The sequence below is a fragment of the Ornithodoros turicata genome, chromosome 2 (genome assembly GCF_037126465.1).
Source record: "Ornithodoros turicata isolate Travis chromosome 2, ASM3712646v1, whole genome shotgun sequence".
In the NCBI taxonomy this organism is placed as follows: domain Eukaryota; kingdom Metazoa; phylum Arthropoda; class Arachnida; order Ixodida; family Argasidae; genus Ornithodoros; species Ornithodoros turicata.
In genome coordinates this window covers 68,857,482-68,883,493 of record NC_088202.1, presented here as the reverse complement: position 1 = coordinate 68,883,493, position 26,012 = coordinate 68,857,482, and the positions used below count along the sequence as shown (strand labels likewise).

Below are 26,012 nucleotides of genomic sequence, written 5' to 3'. Positions count from 1 at the left end.
ATGCCTGCGGGAATATAACCCATGCGAACATTTTTTGAACTGGTATGTGCCTGTTGAACTGTGTTGTCGAACAGGGACCAGCTCAACTGGTCCCTGTTCGATAACACAGGTCACCCAGCCCCAGTTGAGACTGGGACCGGTTAGGAACCAGTTGGGCCAACTGATACCGGTTGATACTAGGACCGGCCAGAAACCGGTTGGGCCAACTGGTACCAGTTGATTGAACTGGTTCCTGTTCGATAACACAGTTCACCCAGCCCCAGTTTAAGTTGTACGGTTGCAACTGGGACTGGGTGAACTGTGGTATCGAACAGGGACCAGTTCGATCAACTGGTACCAGTTGGCTGTACCTGAAACTCATCTGACTGATATGCCGAGGCTTTCTACAACGCGGTGATAGTTTCGCCGCTGAATTTAACACCTGAATCTTGTCAGTCAATTTCTATAGTTGGAAAGCGGCCACAACTAGGCCACACTTCCATAAGCGGGAATTCGATCCTGTTAATTTAGTAGCTTGGCTTGAGTCATGTGTGTGTGGGGGGGGGGGGGGGGCTATTGAAAATAATTCCTGAGGTTACCTCATAGTCTGAGGTCTTGAGGTATTATGGGACATCTGAGGTCTTGAGGTTGCCTCAGAGCTTGAGGTTCTGAGGTTACCCCAGAGCTTGAGATCCTGGGGTTACCTCAGAGCTTGGAGTTCTGGGGTTACCTCAAAGTTTGAATCCCTGCGGTTACCTCAGGGCCTGAGGTTTCCACAGATTGGACCCGAAAGAATTGGACAACACAGAGCACCCGTAGCACGACTTTGTGTTCAAAGACTTTTTATTGGTATTGAGGTCATCAGGTTCTAAATATTTTTCAGACACTTTATTGTCGTTCAGTGTCGCGACTCACTTCATTTTCTTTCTGTTTTCTTCGCCTTCCTCCGTTCTGCTCTTGAAGCACTGGAGGTATGCACATAGAGATAAAATCCAGTTCATGTACGATAACCAAAGAAGTAATACAAAATAATACACGAAATACCGAATAGTGATTACCAAACTGAGTGAGCACGTCTGCATCTACGAAAGTAATTTGCTCCACGCAGTGACAAAACTGTAAAAGTTCATTACGGTAAATTGCCATACAGAAAACGCAGACGGTTGCGACCACAGGCATACCTAGAGCCTCCAAATCAGTTTAGTAGCTCTATGCATACCAAGAATATGCGTATGCGTTTTCAACAAAAAAAAGTAACGATAAATGCTTGTCGAACCAGAGGGATAAACAGTCTGGTGAGCAGCACCCTCAGGCACGTTGTCGAATGGAAAGCAACAGAAGGACAGAAATTTGGTGCCGATAATACACCGTTATATATGTACACACTGCCGATATACACCGATATGTAAACACTCACATTATTCCGCGTTTGTTGCTGTTCCGGCTCACGCCTTGATGGTTTTCCCATCCGCTTCCGTTCGCTGCAGGCCTTGGCGATATTCTCAGTGCCTATCACGCGACGTGCAATCGATCTGAAATGCATCGTAGGGAATCTGAAAATACGGTATCACAAATACTAGAAATTCAAAATTACATCCACTTCTAAAGTGTCACTTTCCATTCACGAGATATTCAAGCATAATTTTTCCTTTGAAACAAGACACACACACACACACACGTACGCACACACATACAGCAAAAACTATATATAAGAAAATTTCCTTCACGTACCTTCCGGAAAGAAGCTTCAACGGGGTTTCTGGCCCTCCTTCCTGAAAATAGCGTGCACTGGATATTCCGTGTTCCGATTGAAAATCTGTGCGATCATTGTCTTCAGAAAAATTCCTCACGTCGTCCACAGAAGTAACAAATGGAATGTCGTCAAGAAACTCACATATACACACGTCATTATGACACCTTATTAATACCCGGGTATCGTTCACCTAAAGAAATAAAAAAATAAGAAAGAGAGGGCGGTCTGCTTGCCGAGACGGGCGGCACGTTGCCACAGAGAGAGAGAGAAAAAAAGGCAAGAAAAAAGAAAAACGGGAGACACACGACGACTAAACACATGACACATGGCGATGACACGTTCAGTGCAAGGGTCGGCTGTGGTACACCATACAGTTCACCATAATCACTTTCAGTTGGTCACAGGTTCGTTGTTCACAGTTGTCACAGGTTGGAATCTCATTTCTCATTACAACAGGCACGCCAGTCAATCCAGACTTCAAAAACAGTAGAAATACTTGAAGTATTCTTCAGAAAGGCTATCATGGGATGATCATCTGCATTGCTTTAAAGGGAAGGAGCTCATTTGCTATCTTAAGTACGTAGATACATCCATTCCCAAAGTACGCAAAGATGGCTATCTACAATGCGATAATAGTATAATGAATCGGTTATTGTGAACCATGTGTGGGGCACCGCACCACATCGAATAACAACATAAGTTTATTTCTCCACCGAAAACGATCAAGCAATGCGATTTAGAACAGGTGTATCCCGGCCGGCTCTCATATCGCCAGAGACGACTTCAGATAATCAAAATACAGGATTTCTATAAGTACTTCTTCTGAAGTCTCGTCTATCTGCGCCGAAATAGAATCGCCTCGTAGTTTTATCTCCGTCCAAGTTACGGCAAACTGCTACGACGAAAACAAGATAATCACGCGTTTGGAAAGTTGCAATCTAACGACAACAACGAAAGTTTCAATCTACGCAGAAAACTTGCAAATTTACTTTCATTGAACTGGATTGTGCTGACTCAGTTCATGAACCGATTTGAGAATTGATTATTTCAACTCTGAATCCGTAACGAAGTTTAAAAAGTAGCATATCAAATGAAACATAATGTAGCGCTATGGAAACGTCCTCTGCTCCACGAGGCCGTCTCTCCCTGGACGACGCGACAGCCCCACGCGGAAGCAATTGTCCTTAGGTTACCTTGCCTATTATATTCGAGCTAAGTTTCCTGACCAGAAAGACTATTGAGGGACCGTGCCTATATTAAGGATGGTCAGACCGCCTGAACAACTGTCCTCGAATCGTCCCATCGCCCTAACATCGTGTGTTGGCAAGCTACGTACGGGCAATAATTATTTAAAAGAGGCTGTCATGGGGGTTTAGAGCAAGCTCACCACTTCACTGAACATATAGGAGCCTTCAGGAAAGGCAGGGGTACATCGGACGCAATTGCTGAAGTGGCCACTGGACTAAGGCAGGCGAGGTAGTCAAACGCATTGTCCCTTGCCCTGTCCTTAGATGTGAAGAAAGCGTAGAACTCTGTAACGCACTCAGCCTGTTTATCGGCGCTAACTGAAGCCAGGACCAGATGATGGTACCTCACCAATCTGAAAAGCGAGCTGTCTGTGCCTTCGGCAGATGAGATAATGCTACGCGGGTGTATTATACTGTACCAATTCGCGATTCAGTGGTATTTGGCCCTACATCCTATAGTTTGAAACGACTGACACTGAGGGGCAAATGACGACGTTCATTACAACTACGAGAAGTAAACAATCTCCGTGTGTCGTATACGCCGTCCGCTGCGACATCCGTGCTGTACGGAGACCTCTATCCCCCACGGCATTGTACGGTTGAGCGCATGACGTAATTTCAGCACGCCAGTTGCCGTGGTGCCGATTTCAAGTTTGATTTCGGGTGAGCATAAGACGAGAGCAGTCTCAAAATGGTCTACGCAATTGTCACGGTCCTAGATCTGAGACTTCGCTCATTTGAGTACGAACTCACCCTGATATCGTACTCGTTTTCGTCTTGTTTTATGCAAACGACCCCAGATCTGCCCGGTAACGTGGTGCCCCTCTCCCGCCGGCCGCGACATCAGGGCCTCGCGCTCGCCCACCGGACGCGGTACGTCGCGGCAGCCAAACCCACGGCGCGATTTCTCCACCCTGCGTCTCGGCGCTGCTGTCAGCTAACGCAGCCTCGTCCTTCCTGCGACCCTTATGAGCTTTTACTCCCATGTCGGTTGCGGCACCCCAGGACACGACTTCGAACGAGCCTGCACAACTTTGTCACGACATTGACTTTGCCTTGAGTTTGAGGGGAAACACAAGACGAGAAGGACACACGATAGACTCACGATTGTTCATCTCATGTTCAACTCGTGTTCAACTTTGTCACGTTCAGGCACCCTATAGTGCCTCACCATCGGTTCGTCGCTTTCCTGTGACTTGATGCTGTGACGAGTCGCCAACGAGAGTGCCACCCCTGTCACCAGCTCTTCAGGAAAATTCGATAGCGCCCTGAAAGCGACTTCTGTCGAGTAGCGCAGAGGATACGCCAGAGTCTGACTGACCTCGTAGCTAAGGACGTAACACCGCGTCGGAAGCCCCCTGGTCTCTGCCTATACCATCCACATTCGTAAGTCTTGTAACCTTGTGGGACGAAGACATCAGGTTCCCCCTCAAGTCCTTCGAGCCCATTTTTATGCTCTTGTAATTTTTCTACGTCTGCAGCAGCATATACCGATAGCGCATACAGACACGGCAAGTCCGCCTCGGCATTCGTCGTACCATCCGAAGGAGTAGTGCAAGGACGACGCCTTTCGCATCCAACGTCATCAACAACTGCAGAACTCTATGCCATACCTTTCTTTCTGCAGCACATCGTTCATTTTATCCCGCGGAAATGGGCAGTGTTCACAGGCTCAAAATCTTCATTGCAAGCTATTGAAAATGGTGGCATACGCGGCTGATCCGCACCCCTAGTGACGGATGTGTTAAAGGGGAACTAAAATGCCACCACAAGTTCACTTCAAACTAGGTTACACGCTGTCGTCGAATTTGTTGTCATAATTCAAGACTTTGATTCCATTACGAAGCTAGCTACGAAGCTTCTTTTTCACGTTGAAAATGCAAGCAAAATCAACAATACAGTGTGTAAACCGACAATTTCAGTGCTCCTGAACGTTGGGATAATCGTTCGTGAAGAATGTACGAAGGTGAAGTATGTACAAAGAACTTGAAACGCATTTCAAATTTTCAGTGTCTCATTTGGAAAAGAAGCTCATTTGTTTCTGTTGGTGTGTCAAGTGAAGTTTTTCATTGACCAATTGTATATGCGAATGCCTAATAACTATACCGCTCAGCTGTTTACGCTAAGGTACTTTGCTATAATTGCGGTCCTCTCCAGGGGTTCCATTACCCTCACCCCCCAGGGAGGTGTACACTCCCCCTGAATTTTTCCAACCACCCTCCTGTAATTCATGAGATTTCCTGATACTGCTTTCCCACCAATGCATACACCCATAGATATGTATCCATAAAGATATACCCCCTATGGTTCGCTCCACTCGAAATCACGCAGACATCTTATCACGCCGGGTACACTCTAAACCAGGTAACGCATATGTAGCGATTAAGTACCGATTGGCCAAGACGTACATTTTTTAAAAAATGTACCTCTTAAATTTAAGAGGTTCACGCGCCCTCACATGCGGCACATGCAACGGATAGCGCGCAGCGATTTAGGCCTACCCGTCGGGGTGGTTCCGCTCCTCTACGATATATTAACAGCCCCAGGAAGCTACAGTGTACAGTGTAAATATCACAAACAAATACCTTTATTCGAAAATTACATCCATTTCAGGGGTGATGCTTGTCCATCGCGAGCGTGCATTGTCATGATGCACAAACGCCGAACACACGGGGCACAACGTATATGGATGAACGCTGACCACTGCATCTCTCCTTCACCATTGCAGCTGCTCTGTGGTCACGCTTCTTTACCTCTTCCACACCTTTGGATTGTTGTTCTTCCGTTTCTTCCGCAGAACGTAACACCAACCACAGATGATGATTGATTCACCCATTTACGACATCGCCTGGACGTAACCTAGAAGAAAATACAATGTAAAAAAATTCAACAACCGCCTGCCTGAAAAACATGCCTACTTGCTTGTGTAATCCAGGTATAAAGTGCAATCTAGGCTTCTCTAATTCACGCATCAACGTTCGTGCATGAAGCGCAAAGTTCGTTGTCTCCGTCCCTCAGTCGTTGTGTCCAGCCTGCCGGTGATCAGGACCACTGGGCACCAGAGCGAAGATGAACGAAAATGCGTCGTGCAGACGAATAATTACTTCCTAGATATAATACGCACCTTAAATGACTCGAATCTTGAAAGCGTCGAACGATTTGCTTCAAAGACCGAGCAGACTCGTCCTCGCTCCCCGACGTTTCAAAACAAACTGATTTGCCAGCGGTTGCAAGAAACGCATTCTTCCCAAACGTGCGATCCCTCACGGTCACGGGTTCTAGTTATTGCACTTCTTTGATAGAATGATAGTGCTGATCCATTACGGCACTGCTGCATAAGGGAATTTATTGACTGGTATTCGGAATCACGCGAAATATTTTTGCAGCGCATGGAGATGGTGAGGAGGCGTTCGTACTCATGCGCCGGAAACACGCGGTACACTGTGGGAACCTCGGCCCACAAACCCGGGGTGGTTCCGTATTCGACCCGCCGTAACCCCGAAGAACACTGACAGAGTAACTGAACAAAAGAAACAAAGTTTATTGCCTTACATCCCACAACACATGAGCTACAGCTGCTATAGACCGCGCTTAAAAGGTACCTAGCCGGTACGGATGGGTCTCGGAGCCCTTGTACCGCTTGAATTTCGCAGTGGTCGCAAACTGTACCTGCTGGTTGAGGACTGTACCTCACGTGTAACGCTTGGCCCAGGTGCGGGTCCTCTTTCATGCGGTACATATCGGGTGCCGAATTTAGAGTGTACCGCATCTTGGCTTCTATGCCAGCCGCAACAACAATGGCAAAGAAGTCAATTGTCGTTGCTCTTCGGTGCTGATACGAGTTGTGCAACGGACTAAAAGCTGATACCTGCCGTTTGAATTCAGCATGAGAGAGCCGCGACGACATGGCAAGGAAAAAAACTTGCCAAGATACGGGGCACAAAAGTGAACTTGCACGGCAAATCGCCGGCAGTCCGAACATTTACACGGCAGCAGACACCTACGAGCACTGGTGCTAAAGTTTGAGGAAAAGACATCATAGATGAAAATACATATCCGTTACGAAGCCGTTTGAATTTCACTGTTCATGGAAATCAACCAATTTTTCTCTAAGTACAGCACGCATAGAGAAGTACATGATTCGCTTACACGTCTACCTGCAAGAAATGACCTACAGACTCCTTCTGAAACATTGCATCACTTTCCAACTTCTTTGGGAAAAGTAAAAAGTAACCTTTCTGCAACCCCGATGATGGCAGGGGCATCCAAGGAATACACCACAAAGAGTCACTGGTGTGTTCTGCATAGCGAAGCCAATATCAACGACTTATACTAGGCCCTTGTACCGGGATTTTCACAGTGGTGACCGCAAAATTTGGAAAAGGCACCGGCAGAGCCCTTTACAATAGGCAAAACCGTTTGTATCATGGTGCGAATGACATATTCGAGACGGCTTATGCTATTGCTCTTCCCACTGGGATTGTAACGTAGGCGACCGCAAAATCCGTAAAAGACCGCAGCAGAGCCCTTTAGAACGGGCGAAACCTCTTTAATCATGGTTCAAACAGATATTATAAACGGCTTATGACGCTCTTATACTGTGATTGCTACAGAAGCGACAACAAAATTCGGAAAAGGCGACAGCAGAGTCCTTTAAAACTCACGAAACCCCTTGTATCATGGTACTAAAGGCATATTCATAACGGCTTATGCTATGCCTTTCTACCGGGATTGCGCAAGAGGGGACCGCAAAATTCGGATACTGCGGCAGCAAGGCCTTTTAAAACCGGCGACACTCCCTGTATCATGGAGCGAAATAAAGAAAGTTATCAGTGGCTTGGTCCAATGCTATTCTGCTGGACTTATAACACAAGCGATCGCCAAATTCGGAAAACGTGGCAGCAGAGCCCTCTTAAACGAGCAAATCCCCTTGTGCCATGCTGCCAAAGACTTTTTTAACAACAACTTATACTATGCCATTCTACCGAGATCATAACACAGGCGACCGCAAATATTGGAAACAACAACAACAACTTTATTTTCGGCCTTGGAGAGTGGGGAGTTTCATCGCAACAGGCGATACTCTACCCCAGTGCTTGGTGGAATGGGGGGAATAAAATAACGTGCCCCTTTACAATAACGATTCATATATTGGAAAAACGATATTGGAAAAGGATGCAGCATAGCCCTTCAAAACGGGCGAGACCCCTTGCATCATGCTGCCAATGACATGTCATCAATGGCTTGTGCTATGCCCTTCTACTGGGATTGTAACAGAGGCTACAGCAAAATACGGAAAATGCAGCAGCAGAGCACTTTAAAACGGTCGATACCCCTTGTATCATAGTTCCAAAGTCATATACGTATTCGCAACGGCTTATGCTATTGCCATTCTACTGGAATTATAACGGATGCGGCCGCAAACTCCATAAAAGGCTGCAGCAGAGCCCTTTAAAACGGACAGAAACTCCTTTAATCATGGTGGCAGACATTTTACGCACATATAAAGACGCGATGGCTTATGTTATGCCCCTCTCCTGTGATTGCATCGGAAACCGCCGCAAAATTTGGAAAAGGCGGCAGCAGGGCCGTTTCCAATGACTCAAATGATTTGTATCATGGTGCCAAAAGGCCATGGAGACAAGCCTCTCTCGTGTGGACTCCCGAGCCTTCGACATCACGAAACTGTTAGGTCCTCCTTCGTCCGACAAGGCGCTAAGGGCACTTGAAGACTTTTTGCATGCAACCGGGCTTATGGACATCCTATGACACTGTGAATGTGTGATGTGTCGTGTGTGCCCCCGGCGATTCCGCCACTTTACTCTCACTTGGGCGCAGCTCTTGAACTTTTGACCTACATGTTGAACTCCATTATCATCTCTGTTCGTCTTTGGACATCATCCCTTTGTGTTTTCATCATCTCATCATCGGTTTGAACTTTCTGAATTAAGTGTACTGGGGTAGCCAGTTTGACTTCGTCGAAACTAACATCCCCATTTTTTTCTTTATTCACATCACATCACATCACATGGTGCCAAAAAGATACTATAACGGCTTGTACTGGGATTGTAACAGAGGCTACCGCAACGTTCGGCAGCAGATCGAGCCCTTTAAAACGTGCGAGAGCCCCTTTAATCCTGGTGCCAGGGCGTACCTGTTTCCCCTGTACAGATCCTGACAAAAGTTTACGGAACACCAGAGCGACGTATTTCTTGATCTCAGCGACAACCTAGCGGTGAACGGGAGTGGACACACTTACTGACAGGGGTGTCGATTACCCGGTCACCTGTTTGTAAGTCTATCTGCTCCTGTTTGCAGCAACCGTGTCGCTCAGATGACTATATACACCACTCCAGTGTTCCGTAAACTTTTGTCGGGACCTGTACACGGAGAGGTCGCGTTTGAAGAAACTGCTTCCAAAACGACACTCGCGAAGGCAATAAAAATAAAAAGAAAGAAAATGCTATCGAATTGGGGTTTAATATGAGCTCATATAAAAATATAAAAGCTCATCAAAAATGCCTTCAGCTGGTTTTACAGAATGTATACATGAAATCCAGATTTCGGAGTTTGAGCCCTGTACCATTTTCCCCTTTTGCACCCTGAGAGGTCGCGTTTTACAAAATCGCTTCCAAAATGGCACTCCAAATGGCAAAATGGCCAATTTCATCAACTTCGGGACTTAATATCATTTGATATAACAATAATACTAAAGATGTCCTAAGCTGATTTTGTAATTTGTATATCTGAAAGTAAGATCACGGGGTTTGAACCCCGTATCTTGTTCCCCTGTTGCAACCTGAGAGGTCGCGTTTGACGAAATCGCTTCCAAAACGGCACTCGAAATGGTCAAGTGGCCAATTTCGTCAACATCGGGGCTTAATATCAGTTGATATAAAAATAATATTAAAGATGTCCTAAGCTGATTCTGTAGTATGTATATGTGAGAGTAAGATCACGGGGTATAAACCCCGTATCTTGTTCCCCTGTTGCACCCTGAGAGGTCGCGTTTGACAAAATTGCTTCCAAACCGGCAGTCGAAATGGCCAAATGGCCAATTTCGTCAACCTCGAGGCTTAATATCATTTGATATAAATATAGTATTAAAGATGTCCAAGCTCATTTTGTAATATGTACATGTGAAAGTAAGATCACGGGGTTTGAACCCCGTATCTTCCCCTGTTGCACCCTGAGAGGTCGCGTTTGACAAAATCGCTTCCAAAACGGCCCTCGAAATGGACAGTTTTATCAAGTTGTATAGTTTAATATAAAAGCGATATAAAATACAAAACGGTATCATTTGTATATTACTCACTCAACATAAAGTTGTCTATTCTGTCAGCCCTTTCGAGTTCTGAAAAAAAAATGACCGTTCGCCTTTCGAATTCCTTCAGACCGGCCGTACAGTCTCAGCGCATGCGTATTACGATAATGCTGGGACTTAGTCCGTCGAGCGCCTAGGAAGGGAACCCTGTCTGAGTCGCAACTTTGAAGGTGCTGGGTGCATCAGGATTAACACTCACACATCGTGCCGTGGTTGGTATGTGGCCTGGAGGACGTACTGAACAAAAATAGGCGATGACATTTCCAGAGTTTGACCGTCTTTGTCGAAAAATCGTAGTCTAAACATGGGCGCTGTGCAAAAATCGACGGAACCCCCATAGGCACAATGCATTAAGATTCATTTGGCCAGGGTGCACTAGGTTAGTATTCTGCTAGCGCCTTTCGTGTCTCCAGGGGTTCTTTACATGGTATTCTTCTCCATTAGACGATGACATCTTCAAATTTTTATTCTGTTTGGCTGTTAATTGGCATAAACGCTGTTTTCCATTGAATTCACATCCTGTAAGGGCGCTTCCCGCGGAGCATAGTGGCGGAGTGCGCCGGCGGTGGGGGGGGGGGGGGGGGGGACCGTGAATTTTGGGATTGATATTACGCACTCCTCTGACAGAACTTGAACAGTATTACGTATCACAAAATGAAAGGGCAATGAATATAATTTGCGGCTTTACGTACACACTTTATGGTTGCAGCAGTGGTGCAGGAAGGCCACTGCGAAACTGCGTTGAGAAAGACTGCTTCCTGTTTGCCATGTCTAACCGGGTATCCGCAAGAGCGACTTTTTCGGGCGAGATCTCGGCGGAGGCGCGAGGACGACAGGAGCGGCGTCATAGTTTCTTGGGTGCACGTGAGCAAAGTCACGTCTTCTCGTGCACTCCTCTGCCGCGAGAGATTCTGTGCGCGCTCCACAGAATTTCTCCGACGAGAAACTGCGTCTGCTAGCTACGCGGCGTTCAGCACCATCCTCCGTCGCGTGTCTGAGTAACTTCTCCGCCGTCACTTCAGACGTCGTTCGGATGTGCTTGGCATTTATTCCGCGATATCTCGTTGGCGCGTGCTTTCCTCCTCGCTCTCCTTTGCCGAGATGGTACCCGGTAAATGAAATGTACCTGACCTGATCGAAAGTAACTGTTCTGAGGCTGGAACACACAAACGGACGAACACAACACAAGTCTCAGCATTCACAGATAAGCAAGCGAGCTCTGGCGAGCCCCATCTAGGAAACAACACAACACACAGGGCCTCCAAGAGCTTATCGGACAAAGTCAACAAGTAATTCACAAAGAAAGTTAATGAGTACCTGAAATGTAACGTCCCTGTCCGGTAATCAGGAGGGTCCACGGTCAACCCCAGGCCCTGGCACTTATTGGAGTTTCGTGTATTATTTGTTGAAGCATCCATGTGGCTGAGAACATGAACCATTCATCATCCACTGAATTCTCATGAGAAGATGAGGGCTAATCATGCCGAAGAGATTCCATTTCTTGTGTCCTCAGAGTTGCTCACCACTGCAGAAAAAAACAAAAAAACAAAAAAAAACACAAGTTTAGTGGCAAGATATGGATAGTCATATTTACTTTATATTGATTTGAAGCAAGATTATGGACTTCAGATAAAATGACAACACGGCACTGCTTATGTATTTTCGCCTAGTAAACAGCCCGTGCGCGGGGTCTGTCGACGATTTGACGGGCGGGCTGGAAAAAAAAATGTTTTTCTAAAAAACTACGAACAGTTGAACAAAATATTTCGCACTCATATTCAGTGTTGCCTAATGGACACACAGCGTGAGTATCGTTCAGTTCTATGGCACAAAAAATATCGGCATATCTGACATTTAAAAAGCTTCTCAAGTTCAGTTCACCAACTGGTTTTGATGTGGTAGCATTTTATTTTATATATTTATTTATTGTAACTGGGACTGCTACAACTAGTGAAGTTAAATATACGAGCGTATGCAAGTTTTTATACACAGGGTGGACGCATCCATATATTCAGCCCATTTACTTGAAACAATTTCTTCGTATCTCGATTTATCGGAACTGCAGTTACTACCCACAAAACTTCTCCCTGTGTACGTTCCTTTGTCACGCTACGTACTAAGTGTGTTGAATAATAAAAGGTGCGGAAAGGTGTCTCATTTTCACATCTGTTTCAGAAGGGAATGTTCAGATATCAGAACTCCAGGTCAGAGAGATGAACGCCACCTCAGTCCAACTTGGGTGGAGTATTTACTCCTTATATGGGCAACCACACGGTTTCCTCATCACTCGAAAAGTTGGCGATCAGTTGGCCATTACACGGCTGAGAACTTCCACGCTGCGAACATATCGTCTCGGAAACTTAATGCCGTTGAAACAATACACCATCATTATGAGGCCTTTCGTAAACTCGTCCAATGGAGATATTAAAGTTGGACCAGCAGTCACTGTCATCTTAGACACACCGAAACTAGGTAAGTCCGTAAGTTTGGATGAGCATGAATCGTATCGAAAGAAGAAGAAACCAGGAACGGAAGGAATATAACTGACCCACAATTGCTGGTGTAGCATGCCTGTCATTTTCAGTTTGTATTTCCATGCTTCAACACATGACATCAACTATCCATGAATTATTCTCCGCGAAAGACAAAATCCTAGGGATAGGAGCGGGATAGGAGTAGGCGGAAGGCTATAGTAGGTGGCGCTAAACTCCCCTGATGCGAAATCGAAGTTTGCTGTCGTGCCGCATAGGGAATTAACGACGAATCATTACTCACTATTTTTCGTACTTTACTCGTTTCTACTATCGAAGATTTAGAAGTACGACACTCACCCGAAGGATTTGAAGGAACCGACGTTCAGTGCTTGGACATGCTATTTCGAAGAAAAAGCATCACCGTGGGGAGCGGGAAAATGTGTGACGAAGTCCAGGACTGCTTGCAGGGTGTGGACGAAATGAAGGAGATGTGTGGTAAGCATTCCTCCGTCACTTCATAAGTTTCACAAGGGTATTTTCATTGAATTTTTTTACCGGGCAGCCTAACCAATGCGCTGGAGCAAGTAAAACCATTCCATTAATGGATTTAGAGTTATCTTTATGAAGGTGTTGTAACAAGACAAATAGCTTCTTTCAATAGTTCGTACCAATATATGTTCCACGATCCCGATATCATGCTGAAACGCTGAAAGCGTCTAACTACCCTGAAGGTGCCAACCAAACACATGCTAGGATAGCGAGGATGTCTTCGTTGCAAAAAAATATCGCATACAGTTTGATACGCCGAACATCTCGACCCAAGAAGTTTAGCTCGCGCATGTCTTCTCCAAACGAAAAGTGATGTTCTTTTGTCTCTATTCTGTTACAGAGGTAGCTTGCTTGCCTCATCTCTGCTCCGCACTAGGCTTGGCGGGGGGTGAGGGTGCGGAGACGTCGTACCCGGTACCACTGGGGGACACTAGGCAGTTCCGCAACGGTTCGGCGCTTACACACGGTGACGCACAGCCTTAAGCTGGCGTGATCGAAACAGCACCTAAAAACCGAAAACCGTCTTGTTAGATCACAATTTGCTTCGCTGTTTTCATCACTGTTGAAGTAAACACAAACAACGAAAAAGACTTTGAGATGCTTGGTCCAGGGAAGGTATGCACTGGGGCTAGACAATGCCCCAACAGCTCCGAATGCCGCCAGAAATATTCCAACACCTTTTCCCCCAAAAAATACGTCCCGAAATGCTACAGAAAGTTCAAGAACCCAGCAAATGCCGGACAAACACCACCCTCCAAAAAAAGCAAGACCCTGCTCAAATTCTAGTTGGAGTGCCGCGATGGCGTCTTCTTGCCGGTGGTGATAAGGTTTGTTGCCCTTCATAAATTGCCTGGCAGTTCAATCCTCCGTTCCGCAACACTTGTAGTATACAGGGTGTCCACGCTAAGTGTGAACAGATTTTTTAAAAATATATATAACACTTTTTCCAAGATGAAATCAATTGCAATATAGCATATGCTAAAGAGCACTCAATAGCAGGGCATTAGCAAAGTCCAAAGGCAATGTCTTAATTAACTTTCATTAATTAACTTTTTAATTATAAAAGCTACAAAGTTGTCCCAATGAGAACATCTGTTCCTTTCGGTCACCTGATATCGTTGCCGTTTTCAGAACAAAAATCCGTTCGATAGATCGCCCGCAAAAAATTCGTGAAGGAACGCCATTTTTTCTTTATTTTGTTCATTGCGCTTCTTAGAAGACGCGTCTTTCTTTCACCCCCAATGTGAGAGGGAGAAAGAGCACACTATCGCCTCTCGCGTCCTGGAAAAAGATTAAGAGGAACCAGAAAATGCAACCCAAGATAAGGCCACTTCCGATAGAGTCACCCGATACATTTGTTTTGTTTCCGCAAGTTAAAGCTCATCTTCGACGCATGAGGCGGCACTGTGCTCCTTCCTCCTCTCCCGTTGGGAATGAAGGAAATACGCGTCTTCTAAGAAGCGCAATGAACAAAATAAAGAAAAAAATGGCGTTCCTTCACGAATTTTTTGCGGGCGATCTATCGAACGGATTTTTCTTCTGAAAACGGCTACGATATCAGGTGACCGAAAGGAACAGATGTTCTCATTGGGACAACTTTGTAGCTTTTATAATTAAAAAGTTAATTAATGAAAGTTAATTAAGACATTGCCTTTGGACTTTGCTAATGCCCTGCTAGGGAGCGCCCTTCAGCATATGCTATATTGCAATTGATTTCATCTTGCAAAAAGTGTTATACATATTTTTTAAAAATCTGTTCACACTTAGCGTGGACACCCTGTATATTCGAACAATTTAAAAGTTCGAAATCAATGACGACAGCGAACATGTTTCGTATTTGGACACTGTACTCTACACTCTAAATCGTTTTACACCTTAAAGGGTGTAAATCAAAATGTTCATGGCGCACACCTTTTAAGGTGTATTTTAACACCCCCGTGGCAGTTGGGGTGTAAAGGTTGTAACGCCGAATAGAACTGCTGGGTTCGTGGCAATATGCTGGTAACTGTGTATTGACAATTACCAGCATATTGCATATAATCACATTGAGGTCCATATATGTATTTACATCAAGGTGATTAAATATGTGTGTAAACATGCACAGAAAATCATGTATGGCGTGGCAGCTGTGCATGGGCAATGAAGCACGGCAGCTGTGTATATCTTTTCGTGAAATTGTAGACCTTCTCATGAGCAAGCACCTCCCCCATATGCATGTTCATTACTTAGAACGTTGCATTTATTCGTTTCTCCAAGGCTTTGCAGTGTTGTTCCCACAAATATCTAAGCCCTGTAAAATACATTACATTGTTCATTATCCGCGACTCATCAGGATGTTTGGTCCTCTCCTAGCTGTATGGTGTATGCGTTTCGAAGGGAAACACCAGCATTTTAAAGATGTTGCTAGAAAAACTCGACATTTTAAGAATATAACCCTTTCATTAGCAAGAAGACATCAATTTTATCAAATGTATGTGTGGTCGCAGCCCTTCATCAGAAATGCCACATCTACTGATGGTTCCAAGTAGATACTGCTTCAACATGCCCCAGAAGCTATTCAGAGTTACATTCATGATATTCACGCAGAATCTATAGTCTATGTGAAAAGTGCAGTTGATAATGATAACACATTTGCTGTTGGCTGTGTTGTTGCCAAAGAACCTTCCGAGGAGGACTTACCCGTGTTCGTTGAGATTACAGGCATATATGTTATTAACTCTGATACCATTTTTCTCATACAAACATTAACTACAGTTGAGAATGATGAGCACTATCGTGTATTTGTTCTGTCTTGCAATGAGGAGCAACGTGTTTTAAGAAATTTAAGCACTCTCTCAACAGATCTTCTAGATCTGCATACATTACTAGGTGGTAGACGTGTTGTAAATCCACGCCATGCACTTTTGTACTGAACTTTCCGTTCCCTGTTGTTGAATATATTTACTTTTGTTCATGTGAACGAAAATAAACATACTCCCTTCCTACACCCAAGCGACGCAGTTATCACCATATTTCACCTGAGGGTGTAGTACACTATTGTTACACCCTCAGGAACTTCCAAAACAAAGTTTTAGGGTGTGAAAGGGGTGCGATCTTTGTTAATACACCTATTTTACACCTCTAAAGGTGTGAAACGATTTAGAGTGTAGTATCAAGCGCGTTGATGGAAGTACTCACGTTTGCTTTTACTAGGAAATCATATGCAACGCGTTCAAAAGTGTCACTAGCCGAAGAACGCGAACTTTCTTAGGAAAGTCGCTTAGCTGGTACCATAGGAAAGGAAGGAATGTGGTGGTAGGAATGCTGCGTTTAACAATTTGATCGTATGAACGTTCAGCCAGGACCGCCGCACAGGTGATACCCCCAGAGCTCGTTTCATAAATAGTGCTCGAGCGACCCCTACCGAGCAATAGCACGGATATCCGTTCGATATTTACACGATGCGCCTCCCCAATGCGGTCTCTTGCAGCTAACGAGAATGTATGCCAGTATGCAGGCCGTAATGTCATAATGAAGGTTGCGGATGCTTCCTCGAGATCCAGCTCCCCTTAGTTCACTGTGCAGGCCGTGTGGCGCAGTGCACTCAATACTACGGCGGTTAGTTCAAGGGGCAGGCTTTCCTTAGGCATTGATGTGCTGGCGTGCGTATTTATAGATATTGTAGATCACGCAGCTATAATGTTCACCACTTAAAGTATCGTTGTCCAGTCCCTGTGCTTCATCGGTGTAATTCTCCTGATAGCATCACATGTAACACTGAACGAGTATCACGTTCTTTCAACTTGCTACGACGTGTCGTGTGCAGGTAATACACTTCACTTCACGGTGGCTGCAAGGCACACAGGAACTACAAAGGTTATCCTGGAGTGGCAACTGCGGGATCGCAGCACCTTCAGTGCATCATCCATGGAAGAACAGAGAGCACTCATTTATGGAGATAGGCAAGGACCGGACGGGCTTTTCCTAGCCGTTCAATCAGGGACAGAGTTCTTCAATCCCAAGCTCGATGATCCAGATGGGCGGCAAGTTACAGTGAGCGGCCTGAATTCGTCGACCAACTATACGTTCTTGTTAAGGCCGTATCTCGCATCGGGAGACGCCAGGTGGGGATACAAATTTGGCAAGGTGGCAACGCTCTCTCTGCGTACAAAGACAGCAGGTACGTCGCATTTCGTGTCCCTAGAGTGTGTACATGAGGATTATAACATTTTTTTAAAAAGCGGGCTAAGCATGATCGAACAGCAGGGCTTACGGCAAATTCTACTGGATGGCCTCCAGCGTGGAACCGTATCCGCTTCAGAGCACCAAAAGCGATCGAATCGAAATCCACCAGCGAAAAACAATTGTACTCCGGTGAAGAGCAATGCGGAAGTATGTCAGCGCATCAGGCAAAATCAGCGGGCAGCCAAACGCTTGCTGTTGTTCCGTCTTGTAATATGCAAAAGTGCGGCAGTGCTCATTTGAGTTCAGAGCAAATAAGAGTTTAATAAGCCTACATCTACATTCTGTGCCGCGCCCGCAACTATAGGGTCACAGCAGTTGCCTTTTTTTAGCCGTGATCTTTAGTTCATACCTCTGCTATTCTTTCTCTAACCAATGATTAATTGGTTCATACTCCGCGTCGTGAATGTATTGGCGGCCAGGATTGCATTACATATGCCTTCAGAGGTTTTTATAATCTCTTCATGGTCCATTTAAAGATTCACACTGCCACTGCAGCTAAGGAAGCCGCAGCGATAGCGACAATAACATCACGATGACGTAGGTACAACGTGGGCCAGGCACACGAATGAGAGGGCAGCGAGGGCGATTTTCTCCCAGCTTGTCTGCCTTGCGCACCGCAATATATAAAGGAGAAAAGACCGAGGTAAATATGCCGGCTATCTCTTAGGAGTGTGAGCTCTGACGTGACGTTGTAGCGTGGAACACGATATCACGTACCTGGCTGTACGAACACATCCGGCGCTATACCAGAAGTGATATTCAATGACTCGGACTTTGCGTGATCTGCAGACGCCTGCCCGCCTACCGCTCGTCAAAAGGTGCTCCCTCATTGGAGTTGCCTCTGTGACGTTTCCTCCGGTTTCCAGCAAGTTAAGCTCGGCGTACTCCCGACATCAGCCCCTCCTCTTTCCGTGCATAATATCAAATTGGAAACTACTCGAGAATTCGCGTCGTATTTTCGGTGACATGTTGTCGGTGATAAAGGAGAATTAAAACGATGTCATAGTTTTTTAATCTACCAAGACGAACGCGACAGTCCCTTTAAAGGGACAATTCGGAAAGTGCTTAGATATTAAACCAACGGATTCTTAAAGATTAGCTCTGCTTCCGCAACTGCAGGGGCTCCCACAGCATGACGTCACTTCCTACCAAGAGGAGTGAGAGGGCGGTGCTCGGAGGAGAAAGGCGCGTGCATACGTTTTCGCCTTTTTGCAGAGAGGGAACTGTGTCATACTCTCAACATCCGCCGCCTGCTGTTGTTGTGGATTCAATTGAATAACAGCCAAACCACGCCACTATTTAAGGTGGGATTTTCGTTGCCGTTGTCATTGCTCCACGAGTAATAAAATGACATTATTCTTTCGAAATCGACTGGAACGGACGCAACCGGCCCTCAAAGGAAGAAAATGTTGCCAGCTGATCAACAGTATTCTGTGTTAGAACCAGACGACTATGATCATGAGCGAGGCCAAAGTGGTCGGACTGTTGATTAATTTTCTCCACCTCGGATTTCTTTGACAAGTGCCGAAATCTCGGCACTCCATATTTAACGTAATTCGTGGAAGAAGGCGCGTCTAAGCATCTTGTACCCTACTACCAAGTTGGTGACGTCCTCGGCTCGGATCGAGCCCGCACCCTTTGGGTCAGTAAACAGGTGGACACGCTAACGACTGCTCCGCCGAGGGTCGCTGCACTCTTAAAGCAGAAATTCGACACAAAACACGTTGAAGGTCAAGATAATTGATAACTCGTGCCTTTATCATGATCATAAGCAAGCCTTACTGTGATCATGAGCGATCTGACGGCCAAACATTACACACAATGAAGCAGAACGATCGATTCGGCGCGTCGGTTGTTCCGCGGTGAGTGCACATAGTGATAACGTTCTTGCTCCTGTTTTGCAGAATCTGCCGGAAGTACGATATTTTTTTGCAATTCACGGACCTATACACAAGTTTTACAATCTACGCCTCGCGTTTTCAACAAATCGGGTCCCGTTCTCTCGTTAGGTCCCTTTAGGTCCCGTGGACAGAACGATGGCAATCCGGATGATATTTGGCAAAGAGCCGTCCACCATACGAGCTTGTTATGCAGTTCTGTTTAAAGAGTGCAGAGAGCCAGATTGTCCAGTGACATGAAGTAAACCCCTTTTTCGCAGTGTTCGATGACGACGTGACAACAATTCAACGTGCCCGACAAAACGTTTAACGTCTATTGCAGAGCCACAAAGTGTGACAAGTAATTACGTGACCAGACTCACCACAGCTCTGCTTTGGAATCCCGCTAGAGACGCCAAGTTCTTTCGTGTAAGTAGCCTCCGTTGCATCGCTAATTACGAACCCGCAAAAGAGAGACAAAATAAAGGAAAAAAGGCCAGATAGACAATACCGTCCATAGCGAATATACGTACGAATTTTGGACATATAATAAAAGCATGGAGACAAATACGGGTATCTCGGGCACGCAGAGTATAACACAACAGACGGTCAGACAGTCATAAGAGATTATGGTCTTTGTTGCTCCGGCGGCATAAAATTCCGATCATCATCGTCTGACTCGTGTAAAAAGATACACAGGAATGCGTTTTTGTTATTCATTAAATATATTTAGTAAATACGTACGAGAGCAGCGCAAAATGTGCAACTTTCTGCAATTTTTGTGGAACTTGTGTATTGTGTGCAACATTTTCTGCAACAAATGTGCAATGTGCGTCTTTCGTTGATGTTATCAAGACTTGTAACAGCAGGCCTCTCTGTGCGACGTGGTGTGCATTCCCTCTACAATCGAGGAGATGTTGCCCGAAACAACACCTCCGAGAAGGCCTGCGCACTACGTCTCACAGGGAGGCCTGCTGTTACAACGGTTGACGGCGCCGATGACGTCAGTGAAAGAGCAAATAAGAGAAAAGCCCTAAGCAGCTAACAAAACTCATGAAGGCCTCCGTGCGTGACCTGTGCGTGACGTAGGGCGTAGGTCTTCTGCTGGCTAGGAGGAGGGGTCTGCTGGTGGAGGTGCCTCGAAAGGGCAGAGCTTTGCACGTAGCTCAGGTGTGCGTCAGAGGCGGCAATAACCAAAGCCGGCTCGCTGCGTGAGGAGGGAATACGCACACGCAACTAGGACGGCTGAGAGACAGCTAAGGACAAATAACTTTAGGGTCATTAACAGCACTGCTAGATTGAACAGGTCATAATTATTCCACACATTTCCGCGTCGTGACTTGTCCAACAGTAGCAATATTCCAACAGCAATATTCCTCTCAGTGTGAACAACAGCTGTCGTCCCGGGATTCAGGATATCCCGGATCCAGGGTTGTTAAAGTTACTTTTCAAAAGTAACTAAGTTACAGTTACAGATACTCCAGGGTCAGATACTAGCAGGGTCAAAAGTAATTAAGTTACAGTTAGAGTTACTGACAGGAAAAAATACTGAAATACAGTTACAAATACTTTGGAAAAGTATCCAAATACGGGTGGAGTTACTTTTTGCAATTCTTTCGCCTTTGGCTCGTAATAGGTGTCACTCTAGAGCCAGCGAGACATCCCTTTTTGGGTAATCGTACGTAATTGCAGGCAAAACATTGAAAGGAATATCTAAACTGGGGGTAACCGAGACAGGTACAAATATTGGCTCACTGAGCAACAAATAAACATTTTAACTGCCAACAAATCTCACAGAGTTTCGCATGGCCATCAGATCCATGGACTGAATATCTTATGCCCCGACTAGTTCTCTGTGAGACTGCGATTCTGGTCGGTAAATTATATGAAATGCATACAATGAATACAGTACATCACACAAGCAAAAAAATGTGCAGCACAGCACTATCTACGCTCTGCAAACACAACACACCACTGAAGTACAAAGTGCCTCAACAGTGCCTGTACTCGCGCACTTGTTTGAAAATCACACAATTGGTTCACACTGCGCATTCATCACAAGAGAGTGGCGAGGAACAAGGAATGTCACGTGCGGGTGCGTGAGCACGTGGAGCAACGGCGAGGAGGAGTGGAGCTCGTGCCTGGTGTCGGCTAGGGAGCCTCGACGGGTTGCTGCAGCTTTTCACGCGCATAGAGGATTCCCAGTGTCGGCGCGCCCTTCGCGCCACCTCCTGGCCGGTGACGGTGTTTCGTCGTTTTTACTAAAAAAATACCCAAAAAGACAGATACAAGCTACTGAAAAAAGTAATTAAGTTACAGTTAGAAGTGCGCGTGAAAATGTATCTAATATTTCCTCAAGATACACAAAAAGTATTTAAGCACACGTAGTTAGATACTTTTGTAAGTTAATTAACAACCCTGCCCGGATCCCAACACTAGCGACGTCGCATTTATGCACCGATGGGTTTTGAACTGATAAAGTGAGTCCATTGAGCCTAGGGTCGTTTTCTTTTCTTTCTTCGCGTGGTACAAAGCGTGAGCCGTCGAAATAGTATGACGGCGCGAGGGGGGGTTTCATGTTGTTGATACCGCAACTAATAGAGCGCTCGTTTTCTCTTTGCGTGAAAAATAGGTGAAAGGTCCAGGGGGGAACTGGACCGTTCAGTGTTTCCCCAATGATGAAGATTACACCGAGCGGAACATAACTCACGGCTTCCTGGTGCCGGTCACGTCTCCAAACTCATACTATAGGATTGAAGCGTGCGCGGGCCAAGAATGCAGCGACTCAGTCATGGTAAAAGCTGGGGGTCAAAGTGATGGTAAGTGTGTGAAACGGTTACCTTGTCATAACAATCTATTTATATGATACGTGTGGGGTCCTTAGTGAATTGGGCTGATGACCGTTGCTCCGGTGAAACTCAGTACATTGAAACAATTTTAATTTTAATTACTGCAGTGTGCGTCACACGCGTTCTTAGTGAGAACGCTTTTAAGAGAAATGAAATAAATGTACAAAAGTAGAAATGTGTACTACGTTCTTCACCACGCTAGGTTGACAGGACCACTGTCTTCATCTTGTGGTTTATGGTGGTTCGAATGGCAAATGGATTGCTTTCCGGTGTTGATAGAACAAGTGTGCGGACAGGAAGATACGAAGGAACGATGAACACAGGCTTCACTGTACTCAGCAACTTTATACACAAGTTTTATGCGCACACACAGTCACATAAATGGGATGATGATGTGGTGAGTTTTATGTAGAAATTTATGCGCAACACTCTTGAAACAGGACTTCACCGAATAACGCGCTCCTTACCATCGTCCCGGGTAACATGGTTTTCTCCCATGGTTTGTGTGAGACGGAAGACGTACGCCTTTGTGTGACACTTATGCAGTTAAGATAATTTTCAGAAAAGGGGCGTACTGCCCGCGCTTTCCACAAATCAGGAGCGACATACGTGAACTAACATAGGCTTTAGTGAGCACTATGAGCAAGACCATATGAGTCTGGCAGAAGGTGTGACGTGACCTACACCTTGGTTCAGTATCAGTCCATATTCATGGCGTCTGGTGACACAGTGTCGTTCAGTCCTCCACAAATATGCTACATGACATAAAAGTTAAAAGCTTCCTGGGTGGCATTAATAAATATCACACACTATGGTAAGTTCCATTCATGTCAAGCATTAAGTAAATTAATTGAATTGAACTAGGGGGTTACCCACTGTAAGGCAACATTCTCTTTACGAGTTGGGACGCCTGGGGATAACACAATTACAATTAAAATCGCAGGATTTCTCATAAGGTTTCTAGAGTATTTCAAACCAGAAGATTCGTCGCGCCCGGAGGAAGCACACTCACGATTAGTTCCGTTTTCGACTGGCTCTTCTTCTGCTACGAGCAAAAAGAGGTCGGGGGCCTTCTCGGAATACGAACGAACGGTCGCAGGGTAGTATTGCTTGCAGCACTGTTCCAGGAAGGATTTTCCTAATGTTTCTCCCCCCATCCCCATCATTTTCAGTGACTGGGGCTACTGACATTCATCGTAAATGTGCTACAAAGCAGTAGAGCTGCAATATCAGAAATTTTATGTATTCGATAACCTAGCCCATCAATACATTTGCGTTACAATTTTCGACCCAATAGCACTCATAGTTTTTTTAGAAAACTGAAGTTGAAAATTGTGGGCAACACTGTTTTAAATTCGCCACCTACTGCGCATTGCTCGTTAAGTACAGCGGCAAAATTACACTGCGGATTACACGGGGTCTAGAACAAAAGATATTGGCTATGAAGTCATCATAGATCACTGTTGTTAGCCAAATTGGGGATTATCTCCCACATGACGTCACCCCGTGCCGTTTCACCGCAATTTCACTTGCAATACCTATCGTTCCCTGTCACATGTATAACTTGTTGTGCTGGGTTTACAAGGAACAAACAAGCGAAAGGTGCATAATGTAAAAACCCCGAGACTATAGGGAACACGAAGGGACAGACACAACACGAAGTCTCAATACAGACTTCGTGTTGTGTCTGTCCCTTCGTGTTCCCTAGTCTCGGGGTTTTTACATTATGCATCATCTTCACCAGCTCGCTTGCTTCCTAGCCATTTTTTTAGGGAGTCTTTGGGATGAGCCAGCAAATCATCAGACGCATACATCAGCCGAGCAACGGATTTCCGGCTGTCATATTTTTGTCAACATCTTATGCGGGATCTTGTGATTTTGATTGTAATTTGTGCTTTGTCCATGTGTTCGTATGCTTGAAAAGAATGTTACATTACATTGTGGAAACTTCTGGTTCAATTAACGAAATTAGCTTACTTAATGTTTGTCACGAATTTAACTTACCATAGTGTGTGTGTATTTTATGTCATATAGCATGTTTTTAAGATTTGAATTACACTTTCTCGCCAGACGACCTGGTACAGAACTGGCACTGAACTGACACTCGAGCTGGTACTGAACCAAGGTGTACCTTACGTCACTCCTTCTAACAGACACACGTGGGCTTCAGTGCTATGTGATTTCGAAACCCGCATGTTGCCAGCCGCGGTTGTCCTCCACAAACGTCTCAGGTGCAGAGTACAGAGGCAATTCCTTTCATCCAATACACATTCACGAGACATAGAAGTTGTCTGTAAAATAAAAATGATGCGCCATTTATAGTGAAAATACACCTCCGTAGGTAAACTATAAATGTGGTTGATAATGTTGACCCTGGAGGGTGTTGCTCCCGCTTCAGACTGGACGCCTACGCCGAAAATTTCCTGGGCAGCCGCAACAAGCCCCACGTCTGTTAGCGTGAGATGGACCGTTCCAGAAGAATCGTGGAAAAGGGAAGGAGTTTCCAGAGTAACTGAAGGCTTCATGGTCAGGTTCTGCAAGGTCAATGCAACGTCCTGCCATGTGGCTGAAGTCACGAGTCACAACTGCACAGTGGACGACCTCCAAGAAGGCACCACGTATGTAATCCATGTACAGGCTAAGATGAAGACACGAACTGGACGAGTAGAAGTCGGCGCTGCGGAGAATGCTCGCATATCAACCTGGACATGGGGTACGTTCAGAACACTGGGCATCGTATACGAACCTGTAACGTGGCCAATCGTGTGGGGTGAGCACGGCTTTCTCGTAAGGAGCTCTGTGTTGCCAAGTGGCCCGCGGGACAAAACAGAGCTTCTTACGAGAAAGCCACCCATAGCGGGCCTAGATCAAGCAGCCTGCTTCTGGGAATAGCGGTACGGGTAGTGTGCGCAATAGATGTAGCTCGTGGATATCAGAGTTCGAGGTAACTCGTTACTGTAACTAAGTTCCATTTTTTGGTAACTTGTAACTTAACTCGGTACTTATCCGTGGTAACTTTCAGACGAACTCGTTTCTTTTTCAGGTAGCTTTGCCAAAGTAACGTATGCTATGTTCCAAGTTACTTTTAATTCGCGTTTCACTCACCTCCACATATTTTCTTGCTTTCTCTCCGGTTCTTTCATGGCATTTTACGCCATAAAACGTGATATTCAATCAATGACAGTATTCTATTCAGGAAGTAAGAATCGCTGCCATTGAAATGAAGCTGAATCATTGTGCGCCCATAGGGAGTAAGCTGCAAAGCGTTCGAATTGTTGGACATAAACGAAAAAGATCTAACCGTGTCGCACTCCTCTTCAGGCAACTCAAGGTCTAGCTCAACTGCTCACGCGTGCTGCACCTGTGTAGTGCTAGTTTGCGTCCTAGGTAACTTGGAAGGAACTGGTTCCTTTTTTGAGTAACTCCGTAACTGCAAGTTACATTTCAGGCTGAAGAACTTCGTTATTAACTTAGTTACATTTTTCACACGGTAACTTAACACGTAACGAGTTCTTTTTGACCGGTAACTTATCGATCTATATGGTGGATATAGCTGTGCACTATCGGTGTAATCTGTGAGTCTTGCTGAAAGTGTGTCTTGTGTGTGCTGCATCATGTGAAGTGTTAAAGGGGCATTAAATGCTAAACCAGGTTCACTTCAAATTACTTTACACGCTATGTTAGTGTCGTACTTGTTATCATAACTCAAAACTTTGATTTCGTTACGGAGCTAGAC

The 26,012-nt window shown here is 45.4% G+C and overlaps 1 protein-coding gene across 4 annotated transcripts in view; it reads left to right on the top strand.

Annotated features, from left to right (window-relative positions):
* The window catches only part of LOC135385529 (protein sidekick-2-like), a 50,405-nt gene that overhangs the window by 10,840 nt on the left and 13,553 nt on the right, over window positions 1-26,012 (top strand). For 3 of the 4 annotated variants that reach the window (XM_064614887.1, XM_064614886.1, XM_064614888.1), the window contains 6 exons: window positions 12,479-12,775; window positions 13,114-13,272; window positions 17,132-17,485; window positions 19,771-19,856; window positions 22,060-22,246; window positions 24,675-24,989. In XM_064614887.1, coding sequence (XP_064470957.1) covers window positions 12,479-12,775; window positions 13,114-13,272; window positions 17,132-17,485; window positions 19,771-19,856; window positions 22,060-22,246; window positions 24,675-24,989 — 1,398 coding nt within the window. The remainder of the gene's footprint in view (window positions 1-12,478; window positions 12,776-13,113; window positions 13,273-17,131; window positions 17,486-19,770; window positions 19,857-22,059; window positions 22,247-24,674; window positions 24,990-26,012) is intronic. The other variant, XM_064614889.1, reaches the window with a different exon arrangement.